General features: G+C 42.1%; 1 protein-coding gene across 1 annotated transcript; it reads right to left on the minus strand.

Moving 5' to 3' along the window:
- Positions 1–442: 442 nt before the first annotated feature.
- Positions 443–20234, minus strand: KIAA1143 (KIAA1143 ortholog). Its single transcript, XM_029071166.1, has 3 exons — positions 20102–20234; positions 16147–16288; positions 443–1780 (listed from the first exon to the last, which is right to left on the minus strand). Exons 1-3 carry the CDS (start codon positions 20207–20209, stop codon positions 1566–1568), a joined length of 465 nt encoding a protein of 154 aa, XP_028926999.1. The 5' UTR covers positions 20210–20234; the 3' UTR covers positions 443–1565.
- Positions 20235–20286: the final 52 nt, after the last annotated feature.

Here is a 20286-nt window from a genome sequence, read left to right on the forward strand (position 1 = left end):
TCCACTAACCAACAGGAAAGGTACAACCTTATTTCTTATGCAGCTCTTGACATTAATTGGCGCTTCAATATTTGTAGTTCTTTCTCGTGCTCCTATCATCCATCTCACCGATGAGCTTCTAAGTCCCTTGGGAGCAGGATTTCTGTCTTCTACTTTTACTGAACTTTCCCAACCACATAGTATAGTGCTCTGAACACAATGTCAAATAGGCATTGCTTGACTGGGCCATCCTGACATTCTCTTCTTTCACTCCACTATCAAAAGCCTCTAACTTGGCATTCTCCTTTTAAGTAGAGAACTGGGCAGTGAACCAGAGGGATTATTGCAAAGTAACTTGGCATTTCGGTCTCCGGCTGATTAACGTGTTCTTTCAGAAACGTTGGCAGGGTTACCTGTGTATGGATACATATGCAAAACATTAAAAAATTTGAGACAACTTCGATTGTAATGCCAAATTTCTATTTCATCTTTAATGGAATATTTTTAATTTATACTCACGAACATGTTCAAGAATTACTTTATTTACAATGTATGCTTTACTAAGAGCTGTATTAAACATTAGCAGTTAACACTAAAAACAGCTGTCACACAGCAATGTCAAATTGGCTCCTTTATGAAGCTTTACATTTCCCATTAATTTACATCTATTGCCACAAACTGAAAAACTAAATTTATGGCATTCTTTGTGCAAGACAAGTCATTTTCTTCTGGCTGCATATTAAGTTATAATACAATAGAGTCTTCTAGACAGCTTCAAGGAATTTGAGAATTATCACATTTCTTTTGTTGAAAAGAACATCACCATAAAATCTCAAAGCTTATTTTCTCCTTTGTACACATTATAATGAGTAGACTTCACAAATGTACTAAGCTTAACAAAATTTTGAAGCCAAAACAGAATTCCTAAAATAAAAATGATCTGAAGACCCCCCAAAACATGCTTATAAAATATATTTGTAAGAAATTTTTAAAGTGAGCCATGAGAATTTTAACAAATCAGACCAGAAACTTTAATTAACATTTCTTCTATTATTTCAGAAAGGGAAACTTTATAGCGACACAGCACCTTTATTTCGAGAGACTCAAATTTTACAAATGAATTTCACATTTGAAAATGGAAAACAAGGCGATGGATCAACTCCCTTTTCAGTTACACAGCAAGCTTCAGAAGAGGCAGATCATTAAATCTGGACATCACTATCACAAAATCCTGTCTCTCTCACCTTAAAGGTAAGTAAGAGGGCTACAGTTTTTATACAATTACATGTTAAGAATGTCATGTCGTAGGGATTACATAAATTTGAATTCATGTCTTGGAAGGATTGTTAAATGCTAACCTCTAATTTCTACCAGCACCTACAGACCAATCCTGATCTTAGACCTCAAGTAGCCATTTATAGTTTTGTAAAAAAAAAGAAAATTCAGCTCATCTCTATTTTACATACTTCAAACTTCAATTGTTAAGTACATGCCAAACTTGAAACTAGAGTTAAAAGAAAAGCCCCACTTTGGCTGAATACACTGTCAAAACGATGAATAGGTTACATCAAAAATACATAGAGCAGTTAATATTCCTCTTCGTCGTCGCCAAATGACAGTAGGCTACTATTTTTAATTTGTTTCTGAGTGTTCTTTGGAGCTACTGAATCGCCCATATTTTTCTTTTCTTCTTTCTTCTTCTTGCTTGAGCTTGCAGTCAAACCCATATACTTCTCATCAGAGGAACGTTTGACTGGTTTCCTGAACATAATTTTTCCATCAGCTGGGACTGGTTCTTCATCTGCAGCAAAGACAATGATGTTAAAGAGGATCCTGGGTTGTTTCATAGCAGGACTTTATTCTCAGGTCTTTGGTTACAACTGATTTTTAAAATTAGAAACATAGTACTTTGAAAAGTATTTATGGACAGAACACTCTCAAATTAATATTTATATGTGCTTCTGCTTGGCTTTTCTGGCCTTGCTCTAGGAGTACGTCTCCGTGCTTGAAAACGTACAGTGAATTTAGTCTTGCCTTCTGCCTTCTTGATGCCTCATCTCTTCTACCCTCTGTAAATCTAGGTGGAAGAGAGGAAGCACTATTTCTCCCATCACCACTAGGTTTCTTGCCACTCCACTTCCAGGAATAATTCACAGTTAATTGAAACTTTTATTAACAAGAGTATACAGCAGCAACGTCCTTTTTTTTTAGGCCAAACTTGTGGAAGAGAATGGGCTAGAAAGCAGGGTTATGGACATTTACAAATATTGACTTTTGGGAGTTTTCGTGGTGCTCAAGAAAGTGGAGAGTTAAGAATCAATTACATGCTGCTGAAATTGCTCCCTTTACCAAAAGTTTACTGTATATTAAAGAAAACAAACACATAGCTCTCAAGGCAAAAATACAGCATCACATTTTGATTAAAGAGACTTAGGTGATGCTTTCTGGGAAAGGACCACAGTAGCTTTGAAATTTATCTTCAGCAGTGTGCAAAGCTGATAAAGACAGTATGGAAGGGGACGGAGATTGGCAAAATACCCAATGACTCAAATTGGTTTTACTTAAGCTATTCTTTCAATTTGTCAATTACAACAATCAATATTGGAAGTGCTCTTTAGTTTGATAAAATATAAATCTTAAAAAAATTAGAACTGGGAATGTGTAAGAGCAGAAAGTAGCCTTCACCTTAAACTTCAAAATAACTGCTCGCTTCTATAGTAATGTTTTTAAGGAGGATTTAGTTAGTTTAAAAAGGCTTTTCAAAGAAAAAATGTGTCCTTTTGTCACAAATCTATTACATGAAAGCTCTCTTTAGTAGCGTCACTTGAAAGGATAATGCCCTGGTTAATAAATGGTACTATCTGGCCTTGCCTAGCAGTCTCAATTCACCTGCCCCAATCCGTCTAGCAGGGAACAGCTTTTTCTCAAAACTGGAAAAAAGCAAATCGGGTTTGCAATGAGTAGCTGTGGTTAGATTCCTAATAGACAAAAAGATTTAAACATTCATTTTTGTTACTACTTTATCACCGTTGGTATTTAACATTGTTCACTTTTTGGATAGTCAAAGTCAACAAGTATAAATACCCAACAGCATGCTGAAATATGGAAATAATAATAATAATGTTGGTATTTGTTAAGCGCTTACTATGTGCCGAGCACTGTTCTAAGCGCTGGGGTAGACACAAGGGAATCAGGTTGTCCCACGTGGGGCTCACAGTCTTAATCCCCATTTTACAGATGAGGTAACTGAGGCACAGAGAAGTTAAGTGACTTGCCCACAGTCACACAGCTGACAAGTGGCGGAGCTGGGATTCGAACTCTTTCCACTGAGCCACGCTGCTTCTCTAAAACAATCTGGAAAAACAATCTGTTGCTCTTGAAAGTATTTTTCAACTTACACATGTCAAGAAAGTCGAATGTCTGAAACAAGAAAGGGAGAATCAGGAGATAATTTGTAACTGATTTATTCACCAATCTGAATACTTAACTTCCGTATACTTTTTGGTAAATACAGTTTTTTAAAAGTAGCACAAATCAAAGCCAAAGAACTGATATGGCAGTGGACTACAGTTTATAAGGATTTATAAGTGTTGGAACATTTTAAGAATCATGAGTCTCTTTGAGCAACACATTTTTCTCAACATAAAGCAACCTTTTTTGGTAAAGCAAGAAAGAGATGAGGTACTGTGTGGCAGCCCAGTAGTGTCTGATCAGCTCATGGTTTATTGATTTCCATTTAACATACTCTCTACCTTCATAACACCTAATCAATCAATCAGTGGTATTTACTGAGCACTTACTATGTTAAGAGCACTGTATTTAGTGCTTGGGAGAGTACAACAGAATTAGCAGCCACGTTTACGGTCTTATGACAAGGTTTATTATAAAAGAGTCAAAGAAGATGATTCCGGAGCATCACTTGAAAAGTGGTAAAATAGTTTTAGGCAAATTCGTAAGTGGCAGAGCAGCTGGTACAAGAATCACAACTCAACAATGCTCCTTAAGGGAAACTTACACCAAAGAAACCTCCTTAGACAGGTCATTATGGATAGGGAACGTGTCTGCTAATTCTGTTGTACTGTATTCTCCCAAGTGCTTAGTACAGTGTTCTGCCCAGAGGACGTGCGCAATAACTACCACTGATTGACTGTATTTTCTAATGTCAAGAAATTAGATATTTTTGTTGAAAATCCTGGAGATCAGAATTGAACGTTGGCTTACAGACTTCAGTACAGTGTGATGGAAAGAAGAAGAGAAGCAGCGTGGCTCAGTGGAAAGAGCCCAGGCTTGGGAGTCAGAGGTTATGGGTTCTAATGCCGACTCTGCCACTTGTCTGCTGTGTGACTTTGGGCAAGTCATTTAACTTCTCTTTTGGGCCTCAGTTACCTCATCTGTAAAATGGGGATTGAGACTGTGAGCCCCACATGGGACAGGGACCGTGTCCACCCCGATCTGCTTGTATCCACCCTGGCGCTTAGTACAGTGCCTGGCACATAGTTAAGCATTTAACAAATATCATAATTAACAAGACCTCTATTAATCTTTGAGAAACAGGCTTGGAACTAGGTTCTGAAATTTTTGGAAGCTACTGTTTCCAGGACCAATCAAGGAAGTTTGGTTTTAAATTTGAAGAGTTATAAAATTAGAGAAAAACTCAGTTTGGAAAAGATAATAATTTGCTGCTGTTTATGACAAAATTCTTCTGAAATTGCAGTTAAAATAATGAGACAATCATGCCTTTAATTCAGAAAAGCACATCAGATAATTCCACATTTAACAGGCTGCTGTGAAATCAACACTAAATGTGATTTTAAAACCTTAAAACTTGCCTCATGGACAAAAAAAAAATATTTTACTATGCATTCTTCAATGGCCACATATTTTAGCTTGACTCTGACAAAAGATATGCAATTCAGCACAAATTTATCATCGATAGTAGCACCTCATTTAATTCAGAAGTAGTGAGAGATACTTGTAATATGCTCCTTTACTTAGTTATTTATGGTATCTCATTGATCCTTTCAAGAAAAAAATGTTTTAAAAAACTGATGATGATGTATTACACATTTCCTTCCATTTTGAAGAGTCATAATTGAGAGAAGCAGCATGGCCTAGTGGAGAGCAGGGGCCTGGGAGTCAGAGGACCTGGGTTCTAATCCTGGCTCTGCCACTTACCTGCTATGTGTTGGGCAAGTCACAACTTCTCTGTGCCTTAGGTTCCTTCATTTTAAAATGGGGATTCTCCCTCCTATTTAGATTGCAAGCCCTATGTGGGGACTGATTATCCTGCATCAATCCCAGTGCTCAGTCCAGTGCTTGGCATATAGTAACTGCTTGGCAAATACAACTATTGTTATTAACAAAGCCATTTTTATTTAAAGGTACCCCATAAAAATTTACAGAGTACTTAATCTACTGTCCATTTACAGGCTTTTTACCAGTTTGTAACTAGAACCACATTTAAAAATATTTCTTCTGAAGACAGTAAAGCTATTCCCTTCTTTCTCCAGGTGGGCAGAACATAAAAGATTAATTCAGTTGCTACCTCCTGTTTCCATAGGGTTTTTCCATTAATAATACCTGGAATTTTTGAACTCCAGACCACCCTCTGAGGCCCATGACACACACATTAAATCGTGGTTCACCAGCTCTACTGATTACGTTGGCAGAGCTCTGAGTATATCAGGCAAAGGTTGAAACAGAATTGATAAAAGGGCATCAACTGTGCTCTCTAACTCCTGCCAAAACACAATGGTCGTCATAATTTAAAATCAAGTTGTGCCTCTCCTCCCTAAACTCTATCTCGACTATCTCCGCTTCAAACACTGGAATGTTAAACTAGAGACTACTAGATTACTATCTCGGGGCTGAATTTGCAGAACAGTGATTCCAAAGCTTTCCAATCTGATGGGGGTTGACTGGCCAATATGAGAGGAGCTGATTAGTTCAGTTCTGTTATTAGTAATAAAGTGCACATTGCAAAAATCAGTATAGTGGCAAACCGGAAGGAAGGGAACATTTTAGTAGAGAGGCCAAAGGCTGAACTACCACAGAGAGCAGTCTCTAGAGAAGCCTCTTCCAAATCAGAGTTGATGCAATTTGGCTAGAAGTAGTTTGTCTAGGCTGTACTAATTACGAAAAATCACTGGAAAATTCAAACTCTGGCCACTTCATTTGTATTCAGTTCTCTCCCACAAGAATTTCAGTTTTAGAACATCAATTTTGCAACTGGTAGAAATAGACAAACACAACCAAAATAGGTTGGAACTCTGCTCTATAGTCTCTTTTCAAGGGAAGGGTGAGCTCTCTTGATAAATATTTATTCTTCTGATAATTATAAAGTTGACTATTATCAAGGCAATGAACCCATAAGTCACGGTACTTGCATTCAAGTAACAATCTCACAGATAGCTTGCAAACTAAAAGTGATAGCAAATTTCACTCAATTTTGACCGAACTAAGGAACATACACATATGCACCTAGTCAGTACCAATACTGTTAATATTAATTTTAAAACTTTCTTCTGAAAAGAAAATTGCCTTTTGGCTCCAGGCCTCTCAGACTCAGAGAGAAAAATCACTTTCCAAGAAACCAACTGCTGATGCTTTCAGCAGCTTCCATGAAAGATGCAACTGAATTACTCAAAACCTGGGCAAAAAGCAGATGTAATTGTTGGCGATCCGGGATCACCCCTCTCAAGGTCACACCAGGAGAGTTTCCAGTTCTCTACCCGTCTCAACTATGGGAGGGAGAGTCAAGCTGAGGCATAAGCCCGTCAAAGGGCAGGGACTGTCTCTATCTGTTGCTGATTTGTACATTCCAAGCGCTTAGTACAGTGCTCTGCACATAGTAAGCGCTCAATAAATACTATTGAATGAATGAATTTCCACTCCTAGCATAGGCAGTGGCTAGTGAGTGGAAGGCAATCTGCTACAAGTCAAAACTCCCCTGTGCTGGGCAGCAGCGGCATGGGAGAGAAACGAGGGTGGAGACTCAAGTTTACTGCGTGGAAGGACTTGATGGTAAACCACTTTCATATTTTTACCAAGAAAAGTTCATGGATATACTACCAGAACGATTACAGATGGTGGTGGGGTGTTCTGGGAGAGATGTGCCCACGGCAGCGCTATGGGTCGGAGACAACTCGACGGCATAAGACAAGATCTGGAATCTCTTCCAAAATCATGTCAATATTTCAAAATTTCCTCAAATGCTGTCTGGGGGGGTTCCCTTTGCCTAAATGAGCTAGCATATTCGAAAGGAAGTACCCCCATCCCTCTGACAATTTGCCAACAGAGAGTTCCAAGTACATAAAGCTATATTATGTATTGTAAAATTTTTGAGTCGTTTAAATGAAGTGTTAAATGCCTGTCCTTCCTCAAAATGTTTTTCATTTAGTGCAAATACGTAAGCCAATGACTGTGCTTGTCTATGTATTCCCTTTCTTTGGACACAGAGCAATCGTTCAATGGTATTTATTGAGCACTTTACTATATGCAGAGCACTGTACAATGTACAATACAACAGTATAAAGGAATTGGTAGGCACAATCCCTGCCCACGGTGAGCATATGGTCTAGAGGGGGAGGCAGGCATTACTATGTACCTATCCATAATTTTTTATAAGTGCTGTGAGCGTGGGAGAGGGGTAAAGAAAGAGAGTAAATCAGGGCTGGTGCAGAATCATTCATTCAATAATATTTATTGAGCACTTACTATGTGCAGAGCACTGTACTAAGCGCTTGGAATGTACAAATCGGCAACAGATACAGTCCCTGCCCACTGATGGGCTTACAGTCTAATCGGGGGAGACAAAATTAAATTGTGGTATTTGTTAAGCGCTTACTATGTGCAAAGCACTGTTCTAAGCGCTGGGGGATACAAGGTGATCAATTTGTCCCACGTGGGGCTCACAGTTTTAATCCCCATTTGACAGATGAGGTAACTGAGGCACAGAGAAGTTAAGTGACTTGCCCAAGGTCACACAGCTGACTAGCGGCAGAGCTGGGTTTAGAACCCGTGACCTCTGACTCCCAGCCCGCGCTCTTTCCACTGAGCCACGCACAACTTTGCTCCCAAAATATTCAGAAAATCAATTTCAAAGTATGCCAGAGCCAGACTGATCGCCTGAACCAGTTTCAGTTGAAATTGTAAACTCTATCACAGTGGTGGCATGGAAACTGAGCATCCCAGCAACTTCTTGCACTAGGGCACTTTAGTTCCCATTAACTTTGTTAGGAGAAAGGATGACTTATAGGTACAGTACTTTGCAAAAATTTAACTTCCAAGAGAAGCAGCATGGCTTAGAGGACAAAGCACGGGCCTGGGAGTCAGAAGGACCTGGGTTAAAATTCTGGCTCTGCCACATGTCTGCTGTGTGACCTTGGGTCGCTGGTTCGATTTCGGCTTGAAGGAGAGGAATAATTTTCCCCCTTTTAGACTGTGAGCCAGTTGTTGGGTTTGGGATTGTCTCCTGTTGTCGAACTGTACTTTCCGAGCACTTAGTACAGTGCTCTGCACACAGTAAGCGCTCAACAAATACCACTGAATGAACAACTTCTCTGTGCCTCAGTTACCTCATCCGTAAAATGTGGGACACGGATTGTGTCCAACCTGATTAACTTGTATCTATCCAAGTGCTTTGCACACAGTAAACACTTAACAAGTACCATAATAATAATTATAATTATTAACAACTCACAGTTGAAATTCCATCTCTTTGAAACAACAAAATCATCTTGGTCCTGCATTCAACCCTACCTGCCAAGTGAAATAAACTGACCACCTGGGTGAACATACACAGCCATCAATTCAACCACCAAATAGTTGTAATCTTGACCATAGCACCAAGAGGTGGTAATCCGTACATGGACTTATTTTGGAATTCATTAATGGGTTTGTTGGCATTATGAAACATTAATAGGACTGACATTCCAATATAGTATAGAATGAGTTTTATATTTTGGCATAAGGAGGTCTGCTGTGGGTAAGCGGATCAACATTTGAATTAGAGCGCTCCATCAATGAAATGTATCTAATAGCTACAAAATTCCATTATCATATGATCCAAATATTCCAATTTCACCAGGGTTGACTGCCAATTTCCACTACTGACATCCAAGATCAACATTTACTGTGGCCCTTGTGTTCATACCCTACTTAAAATCAATTATAGAGCTCTGCATATTTTAGTACTGAATTTGGAAAGACACCAGATATCCTGAAGGCTTAGTAGCTAAGGAGCTCTGCTCCCACCAAGTTTCAGGTAGACTAATTTCAGGCTGCTTTATAATCCTGTTCACTCAAGTGTTTGTCAGTACAGGTACATTGCAAAGGAATAACTTGTAGGAAAAAATAACTTAGAATGCTGTGTCTACCTACAAAGAATACCTACAAGGAATAATGATAATAATAAATGTGATATTTAATGCTGGGGTCAGTACAAAATAATTAGATTGGACACAGCCTCAGTCCCATAAGGGGCTCACAGTCTAAGAGGATGGGAGAACAGGATTTTTAACCCCATTTTTCAGATAAGGAAACAAAGAGATTGAGTGGCTTGCCCAAGGTCATACAACAGGCAAGTGGCAGAGGCAGGATTATGACCTAAGTCTTCGTTTTAAACCAGGTTCAAAGAAATCTTGCCCTCTCCCACATTAAAGAAGACAGATGAGGCTACCTGCTTGGTATGTGCAAGGACAACCTTTAGAAATTAATAAGAAAAGATCTTCCCTAGAGTAGTTCATGACAGAGGAATTTAAAGATCCAATCTCTGTTCTGAGGGTTCTTAAACTGAAGCCTGATAATACCAAAACCAGCCCTACAAATCAAGAGATGTACCATTTCTGGCAGACAAAATGCTGAAAGGAGTTGAAGATAGCAGAAAGTAGTAAGTGTCAAGCGAATATGAAAGGACAAAAATAAGTTAAAGCATTTCTGACTAAAATAGTTTCAGCTCTTAAAGTTCTTTACAGCCTATCTCCCAAATTAAGATTCTTCTGTCTTAATTGACATCTCCCAAGGAACAGTAATGACTGAGGAAATTACAAACTTTAAAAACAATGAAAGAGCTGTTTCTACTCAAGAACAAGGACATGGAGTTCAAGTCTCCCTGTACCCTCACTTTCTACTAGATACCTTTGGGAGTTGCATTAACTCCTTTAAAACATTAGATCATTTTTTAGAAAGTTTTTGCATCAGTGTACTCAACAGACTCTTACTGGCCTAAAAGAATAATGCCACTTTAAATACTCCCAATTTACAGGAGAGTCTGGAAGAATCTAACACAGAGTTTATATTGTACTCTTCCAAGAGCTTAGTACACACCTCTGCACATGGTAAGTAGTCAATAAATATCACTGACTGATGATCAGATCTACCATAATGAGTGTTTGGGATAGAACTTGGAAACAGAACGAGGGAATATTCTGACAGTGTGCAATTGCTGGACAGAATGCAAAGTGGTGAGTACTAAATATGAACACTAGAATATGGATTTTCTTTAGTGAGGCGGGGGTGGGGGAGTTCATCAAGAAAGCAACCCACCTGTTACAGAGAGTTGATTACTTAGGTTGATTACTTGGGTGGAATTGTATGATGGAAAAAATGAGAAAATGAATATAGCACTCATTTATCTGCGTTTTCAACAAAACCAAGCTTTCATTCCTTTCTGAACTACTATGCTGGTACTGGGCTCAGTATATGTCGGGCATCCCTATTATGTCTAAATCATGAGAATGAATTGCTCTCCAAAAGGAGACAGAGCCTCTAATCCAAGCTTATTTGACAACCAAGCTTATTTGACAATTCATCCTCTCCAGGAGACAGAGCCTCTAATAGAGAGCATGGGATGGGGGTGGAGGAGGAAGCATAGAGTAGGGAACATTGTGACATCAGTGGAATGATGGGTTGGTGCCACGAACTGAACAGCCCCAGAGCACATGGGTGGCTTAATCCAGTCCTACCTGGAGCACCCATCTGTCCTTCCAGTTTAAAGAAAGTTTTTTGATCGACAGCTCTCTGCCTTACTGTGTTTTTGGTCTGTGGCTTTTCAGTTCATGAAATAAAATGCTTTCCACAGAGGAGCCTGATAAACACCCTTGATTGATTGATTAGTGGGGCTTGGCCATCCCTAAAAAATACCAGTTTTCTCATCTCTAAACTGAGTTTGATATGAACATTAAAAGTAGGACCTAAATGGTATTTTGAAATATATAAGAATATGCAGTGCTCAATCTCAGAGTCTAACCCCCATCTCATCACCAATTAAAGCTTCTTCTAGTATGTGTCTTTAAAACAAAGACAGACGTTTAAAACGCGGCAATTAAAATGGCTGCAATTTACTGTACTACAGTAATTCAGTGATACAGTAAATCAACTAATCCTAACAAACACCAATTTAGGAAAAAATGAAAATAGTGCTTTGAAACCACTAGGAACCTCTCTGAAAGACCAGCAGAGAGACGATGGGGCACATTTTTACACGAGCAAATTGAAGAGAATTGGAATAACATTAACACAATTAGACCGAGTAAGGACACTTGCTGCCAAGTTTGGGTCATCTGCATATATCAGGAAATCCCAGAGCCCAGATGAACCAGAAGAGCAGCAGAAAAATCCATCTGAAAGATGATAATGAATTCATGGAGAGGACATCTCGTACCAATTACCACTTTAACCATTATGTAATGTCATTTCTCCGAAGGCAGTTTTTTCTTATTCAGCTTTTGGCCCAACATTATTACTTGGTTTTAGAAAGTTGTCTGAGAAAATCTGTACGAAAAAGTGATCCCATTAAAAATATATCAGGTTGTTGTAAATAAAGCAACAAAAAAATCACTCTGGTCCATCCTCTAAAAAAGAACTTCAGTAAGAGGGGGAAAAAAATCCATACATAAGGTCAAACCTTTCAGAGGAGTTATTAATAGCATTTATAATGCTAGTTATAAAGTTGAAATAAAAAGGACAAGTGGGGGGCTACAAAGGCAATGAAACTCTCGAGGGGTTCCCTTTACGGCCAGGGGCTTGAAATGGACTAGTGAGGTAAAAATCACACTGGCTCTTTGGTTCGGAAAGATCACAGTTCTGTGAGTCAGACAAAACTTTACAGGTGGAAAGCTGCACACCCCCAACCACAGCAAGTTCTGCTTAGGACACTGAATAATAAGCTGTGTTGCTCTCCATCATCAAGTCCATTACAGCAAGGGAGTGGAGCGAAGGGGCATTTAGAACATGGACACTGTGTGCTGTATAAGCTAAACCTTAGACCTCCAAGTCGGGGTCCTTCAGAGCCCCCCTGGAGTGTTAGGGGCCCATCCCCGGATGGACCTTTGGATCTACTATGCAAAAAATGGGTCCCTTCAAACCTCCATGGGACAGTTGACCCTACAGTCAGGGAGGGTTCTAGTTAGAGTTCCTTAAGTACTCTATAGACACGATGCGATAGATATCCTATAAAATATTACTTTGCAGTGACAGAGGTGGTCTAGGAAGAGGGAGAGGTTCACTTGGCTTGGGCTACTTAGAGAAGCAGCATGGCTCAGTGAAAAGAGCACGGGCTTGGGAGTCAAAGGTGTCTTGGGTTCAAATCCCAACGCCGCCACTTGTCAGCTGTGTGACTTTGGTCACTTAATAATAATGTAAATGTTTGTATTTGTTAAGCGCTTACTATGTGCAGAGCACTGTTCTAAGCGCTGGGGTAGACACAGGACAATCAGGTGGTCCCACGTGGGGCTCACAGTCTTAATCCCCATTTGACAGATGAGGTAACTGAGGCACAGAGAAGTTAAGTGACTTGCCCACAGTCACACAGCTGACAAGTGGCAGAGCCGGGAGTCGAACTCATGACCTCTGACTCCAAAGCCCGTGCTCTTTCCACTGAGCCACTTAACTTCTCTGTGCCTCAGTTACCCCATCTGTACAATGGGGATTAAGACTGTGAGCCCTACGGGGGACAACCTCATCACCTTGTATCCTCCCCAGCACTTAGAACACAGCTTTGCACATAGTAAGCACTTAGCAAATACCATCATCACTATTATTATTACTTCCTTTGAGCTGCTGCTGAGGGGACGGAGCTTTGCGTGTAGGGCTGGGAGCTAGAAAGTTCTAAGGGCTCATCTGGGACTCGAGGGATCCTGATATTGAGGATGGGCACAGCATCTCCTCCACAGTTCTCCCAGATGTTAAGTTTGGTGGGGGAATCACTCAGGACTATGTACGTCGGACTACGCTAGTGCTAACGACGATGCCGATAAAATGGTGTAAGGCTCCCATGAAGATCTGGCAGTTCTGTTTTCTACACAACTTTTCCAGGTCAACATTCCTTTTCTGGGGTGAGGTTGTTATCTGTTATTTTAAAGTCTTTAGGGGAGCAGCCAGGGAGTTTAAAGAGGGCACAAAAGGTCTAATAAGTCTGTTCAATCCCCAGGCAACAAATTGGCTCTTCTATTTAAGTTGAAGAGTTTTATTTAAGATTTTTCTGCAGTATTCCACAGGACAGCATCCTTTCCTCTAGACCGTAAGCTCGTTGTGGGCGGGGAACATGTCTACCATCTCTGTTGCTTTGTAGACCCCCCAGTGCTCAGTACAGAGCTCTGTAAAGAGTAAGGGCTGAACACCATTGACTAATTAATTGAAGAGACAGAGAAAACGTAAAATCATAGATAATTCAAGGACTTGGAAAAGCTACAACATAAATGCCTAATTATAGACTGTAAGTTCATTGAGGGCAGGAAACATAAGTTACCAAATCTATTGTATTGTACTCTCCCAAGCACTCAGTACAGCGCTCTCCACAGAGTAAGCACTCAAACCACTGACTGATTATAGAAGAGGGAGTCATAATAATGATCTCTAAGTTTTGCAAAGAAAGATGGCAGCAGACATTCAATAGTATTTATTGAGCGCTTACTATGTACAGAGCACTGTACTAAGCGCTTGGAATGAACAAGTCGGCAACAGATAGAGACAGTCCCTGCCGTTTGATGGGCTTATGGTCTAATCGGGGGAGAGAGACAGACAAGAACAATGGCAATAGAGTCAAGGGGAAGAACATCTCGTAAAAACAATGGCAACTAAATAGAATCAAGGCGATGTACATTTCATTAACAAAATAAATAGGGTAATGAAGATATATACGGTTGAGCGGACGAGTACAGTGCTGAGGGGATGGGAAGGGAGAGGGGGAGGAGCAGAGGGAGATGGGGGGAAAAGAGGGTTAAGCTGCGGAGAGGTGAAGGGGGGCGGTAGAGGGAGTAGAGGGAGAAGGGGAGCTCAGTCTGGGAAGGCCTCTTGGAGGAGGTGAGTTTTAAGTAGGGTTTTGAAGAGGGGAAGAGAATCAGTTTGGCGGAGGTGAGGAGGGAGGGCGTTCCGGGACCGCGGGAGGACGTGGCCCGGGGGTCGACGGCGGGATGGGCGAGATCGAGGGACGGTGAGGAGGTGGGCGGCAGAGGAGCGGAGCGAGCGGGGTGGGCGGTAGAAAGCGAGAAGGGAGGAGAGGTAGGAAGGGGCAAGGTGATGTAGAGCCTTGAAGCCTAGAGTGAGGAGTTTTTGTTTGGAGCGGAGGTTGATAGGCAACCACTGGAGGTGTTTAAGAAGGGGAGTGACATGCCCAGAGCGTTTCTGCGGGAAGATGAGCCGGGCAGCGGAGTGAAGAACAGACTGGAGCGGGGCGAGAGAGGAAGAAGGGAGATCAGAGAGAAGGCTGACACAGTAGTCTAGCCGGGATATAACGAGCCCGTAGCAGTAAGGTAGTCGTTTGGGTGGAGAGGAAAGGGCGGATCTTGGCGATATTGTAAAGGTGAAACCGGCAGGTCTCGGTAACGGACAGGATGTGTGGGGTGCACGAGAGAGACGAGTCAAGGATGACACCGAGATCGCGGGCCCGAGAGACGGGAAGGATGGTCGTGCCATCCACGGTGATAGGGAAGTCTGGGAGAGGACCGGGCTTGGGAGGGAAGATGAGGAGCTCAGTCTTGCTCATGTTGAGCAAGACATTGCAGACAGCAATGTGAGGTGATCTTTCGCTAGCTCACAGCCTTGAGAAATCATTCCAAGGGGACCCAAGCCATATTACCTGAAAAGAGTTTGAGGTTTGTTGGTTTTTGACAGGTTTACTTTTGACCTAAGGGTTGAAAACTTCTTCAATATTTGTGTGGCACTGGGTACACTAAGGTACTTATAAACAGTGTCAACCATTCACTTGCTGCCCCGAACACCAGAACGGGGCTTGAGAAGGATCACTAGTTCATTTATTCCAAAAAGGCCATTTTTCACTTCCTTACAGGCTTGGGGCCAGGCCACTTTCTCTTTCCCAAATGTCCCGCTCCACTTTTGACACGTGCACAGGTCCCTTGCTCTGATCGAAAGCAAGAGACGATGGAAAGAGCACCCAATCAGCTTGAAGACGGGAAGCAAAAAAGACAGCAAGTTAAATGACACTGGATGTGGGAACTTCTGGCAAAAGAAAACCTGACAGGCATTTATTACTCAGGAAGAGAAAGTCTAACAGGGATGCCAATGGATAAAACCCTCAGTCGTCTGCGCGCCGCTTTATCGCTATATTCTAGGAAGGATATGACGGAGCTGAAAAGGTACGGGAAAGGACCATCAAAATAAGGATTTACATATAAGGATAGACTCGAAAAGATCACGACTTTTCATTCCAGAAAGACGAAGCCCGAGATGCAGCATAATTAAATTATACTAAATCACAAAGGGTGTGGCAGGGCCAACACAGAATTGTTTTTCATCAAGACTGGGTGTTGAAGCTTTGATAGTGATATATTCAGGAAAACAAAAAAGCTTGATAATCTGCATAAACCTCAGTTACCATTAGTTCAGATCATTAACTTGCGGCTGTGTTGACACTTATACTGCAGTGAATTTATGAAAGATAAGGTCCTAACCATTTATTTCTACAGAGCAGTCAAATGGTAGGGTGGCCAAAAATCTCGATAATGTGTTGCTGTTCCTTTGGGAATTTTGATAGGTTTTCTACTCAGTCTTATGATCCAAATTTACCTCTCCCACATAAATGTGCTAGTTCCCACAAGTTACTCACATGAGAAATAGTGAATAGTATCCAGAAATATTATTTTTAATAAATTAAAAAACCCCCACTCACAGCTACTGCTTCTACTGGAAATTCAACTGACTAGCACGTACCAGATTTGGAGGATTTTATCTGCTCCTTAATTTTCATCACTTCCTCCGCAGATAAATCTCCTTTTTTCAACACGACCACCTGGGGCTGCTCATCTTCCTTGTCGCTGGTCTCACCGTCCTCAGGGATTTGAGGCTGCTCTTTCTATGAGAAAACCCAAGAAGATGATGGAAACTCCTAACCTCTCCCCATATGCAGTATCAATCACAGTATTCATGATTATATTAATGATAATGATTAATATCCAGTATTAATGATAATAAATTAATCATATTCACTGAGCGCTTCCTGTGTGCAGAGCATTGTTCTAAGCACTTGGAAGAGTACAGTATGACAGAAGTGGGAGATATGTTCCCTGCCCACAAGGGAATTTAGAGGGGGAGACTGACACTAATGTAATTAAATAAATTACATATAGGTGCATAAGTGCTGTGGGGTTGAGGGAGGGGTGAATAAAGGGAGCAAATCCAAGCGCTAGGACAATACAGAAGGAAATGGGAGAAGAGTCAGGGAAGGCCTTTTGGAGATGTGCTCTTAATAAAGCTTTGAAGGTGGGGAGCGTGATCATCTATAGGATATGAAGAGGGACGGTGTTTCAGGCCACAAGCGGAATGAGGTCGGGGTCGAGGGGATGGCAGAGAGAGAGAGACGAGATGGAGGTACAAGAAGCGCACTACCAAACGTGTGTTTCAAGATCTGAAGAGGGCAAATGTGTACTTGGGGCTGTTAAAATATAATAAAATGAAATCTGGCTACTGATTAAAATGAGACTCACATCTCAATATTCCTTCAAATTATCTTCTCGTTTTGCCTGACAAATAATCGAGATCAAAGAGTAAACAAGTGCTGAAGGCAGCCCATAAGTATGATCTGAGGCATTCCATTAGGAATAACAAAATGAGTAAAGGTAAATAGATAATCTTGATAATATAATGATTTCATCTGAAACATTCCTTTTTCTATGCAAACCACAGAAATGCTAAATTAGCACAGCAAGTTACATTTCCAGGATGAAAAAAGGTCCTGTCAGTATTTTAATAGTAGAATAGGGCCAAATCAAGCCATTTTTTCTCCATTTAGGAGAAAAAATAAAACACTGTAACAATCTATTTCTAATTTCAATACAGTGCTATGATATCATGGGATTATTAAGTTTTTTTTTATACACACCAGAACAAAATTATTCTAAATCAAAAGGGGGAAATCGTGCACCTAAAAATAGGTTTGTCTCAATAGCCTCTATTGAAATCATCAGCTAAAAATAACTTGACATAGTCTGTGACCACAGAAACCATTAAGGCATGAGAAATATACCGCTTTGAAAAGAAGAGCAGCCTTTAATCACTCACTGGCCTGTAACACCTAGTTAAGTTTTAAAAGTAACACTAAACAATCAGGATACATTGTGGGTGTTCCCAAATACTTTCTCTTCTACCATTAACATTATCATCTTAATTGTTTTTATTTTCTCTAGCAAATTATCAGAATTTCACATATATGCAATGCTGGTTCTTTTTAAGTGAAGTCTAAGTACTTACTGAAAATAATTTTAATGCCATCAATTCTGACAATATAATACACACTCGTAGGGTTAAGATTAGCTATAAAGTTTTATTGCGCTCCATCTGCTGGATGGCTTTCGGTACTTTATTTGCAAATTATTCTGTGATGGTTCTGGACTTTTAATGAAAATTGAGAAACCAAATATTCCCAAAATATAATTTTTGGAAAAGCACTTTATGTAAAAAAAGGACAAGAGGTTAGGCGACCGTTTGCCCGGAAAGCAAAAGAACTGCTCAATAAATAGTTCACTCAAGCTCGAGGATTTACAGGAATTAAACATTTTCGGGTCTTTTAGTTTTCTCCTAACCTTATTTGATTTTACCACGTGCGAAGTTGTCCTTTGTCATCGAAGGAGCCACCACCCCCGTTGAAGTTTGGTGTGTGAGTATGGCAACGTTGCTGATGTACTTCGCTCGCTTATCCATTTGGAGAATCCATTTGATATCAGAGATTCCTAATACCAACTGAGGTATTTGTCGATCGTTTATTAGGTGCCCAGCACTTATACTAAACACTGGGGTAGAGACAATACGATCAGATTGAATCATCCCTGTACAATTGTCAGGATTTTATTTTCTGAACAATCATCTCTGCCTTGCCACTCCCTTTCAAGGCATGGGATGCTGCAGTGGGGAGATAACTACAATTACTGTGGCCTCCCCACATCCAGGGAGGTGGTCGAAGGGTGCTTCTAGAATAATAATAATAATAGTGTTGGTATTTGTTAAGCGCTTTCTATGTGCAGAGCTACTGTTCTAAGCGCTGGGGTAGATACAGGGTGATCACGTTGTGCCACGTGAGGCTCAATGTCTTAATCCCCATTTTCCAGATGAGGTCACTGAGGCCCAGAGAAGTGAAGTGACTTGCCCACAGTCACACAGCTGACAAGTGGCAGAGCCGGGAGTCGAACCCCTGACCTCTGACTCCCAAGCCCATGCTCTTTTCACTGAGCCACGCTGCTTCTCTATATTATTATCTCATGACGTTAATTATTAGAGGGGGATGATGTTGGGGAGAAGACAGCAGGAGAGGGGGAGGAAGAGAAACAGCGTGGTTTATTAGAAAGAGCACGAGTTTGGGAGTCAGAAGATGTGGGTCTAATCCCGGCTCTGCTACTTGTCTGCTGTGTGACCCTGGGCAAGTCACTTTACTCCTCTGGGCCTCAGCTACCTCATCCGTAGAAATAGGGTTTAAGACTCGGAGGCCCATGTGGGACAACTTGACTACCTTGTATCTAGTGGTCAGAGCAGTGCTTGACACAAAATAAGCGCTTAAAAAATACTATTATTAGAGAAGCAGCATGGCGGGAGGAGGAGGGAGGAAAGGTGGGAGGAGGAGGAAGAGGAAGGGAGGTGAAGGAGGTGGATGGAAGAGGAGGAATGGATGGAAGAGGAGGAGGGAGGGAGGATGAGGATTGGAGGGAAGAGGAAGGGAGGGAGGAAGAATGCATAAAAGAGGAGGAGGAATGCATGGAAGAGGAGGAATGCATGGAAGAGGAGGAATGCAGGAAGAGGAGGAATGCATGGAAGAGGAGGAATGCATGGAAGAGGAGGAATGCATGGAAGAGGAGGAGGATTGGAGGGAGGAAGGGAGGGAGGAGGAAGAGGAATTGGTGGAAGAGGAGGAGGGAGGAGGGAGGAGGAGGAGGAATGGATGGAAGAGGAGGAGGGAGGATGGGGACTTGAGGGAAGAGGAAGGGAGGGAGGAGGAATGCATAGAAGAGGAGGAGGAATGCACGGAAGAGGACTGGAGGGAGGAAGGGAGGGAGGAGGAATTGGTGGAAGAGGAGGGGGGAGGGAGGATGAGGACTGGAGGGTAGTGGAAGGGAGGGAGGAAGAATGCATAAAGAGGAGGGGGATTGGAGGGAGGAGGGAGGAGGAATTGGAGGAAGAGGAGGAGGGAGCAGGAGGAATGGATAGAAGAGGAGGAGGGAGGAGGAGGAATGGATAGAAGAGGAGGAGGGAGGAGGAGGAATGGATAGAAGAGGAGGAGGGAGGGAGGAGGAGGAATGGATAGAAGAGGAGGAGGGAGGGAGGAGGAGGAATGGATGATGGAAGAGGAGGAGGGAGGGAGGAGGAGGGAGGGAGGAAAGAGGAAGGAGGAATGCATGGAAGGGGAGGAGGAAGGGAGATGGAGGGAGGAGGACTGGAGGGAAGAGGAAGGGAGGGAGGAGGAATGCATGGAAGAGGAGGAGGACTGGAGGGAGGAGGAAGGGAGATGGAGGGAGGGAGGAGCACTGGAGGGAAGAGGAAGGGAGGGAGGAGGAATGCATGGAAGAGGGGGAGGACTGGAGGGAGGAGGAAGGCAGATGGAGGGAGGGAGGAGGGCTGGAGGGAGGAGGAATGCATGGAAGAGGATGGGAGGCAGGAGGTGTGGGGAGGCGTGCCCCTTTACCTCGGTGTGCACGGTGGGTCCGTGGCGGCCCCCGGCCTCCTCCTCGAAGCGGGCGAGGAAGGCGGGTTGGGGAGGCGGCACGTAGGCCACCTGCGGCCTCCGGCTCATGGCTGCGGGGGCGGGGCCCCAGCGCTCCCCCGTCACGTGACGGGGGCCTCCTCCCCTCCCCTCGGGCCCGCCCCACA

Source organism: Ornithorhynchus anatinus, chromosome 8, assembly GCF_004115215.2.
Source record: "Ornithorhynchus anatinus isolate Pmale09 chromosome 8, mOrnAna1.pri.v4, whole genome shotgun sequence".
NCBI lineage: Eukaryota > Metazoa > Chordata > Mammalia > Monotremata > Ornithorhynchidae > Ornithorhynchus > Ornithorhynchus anatinus.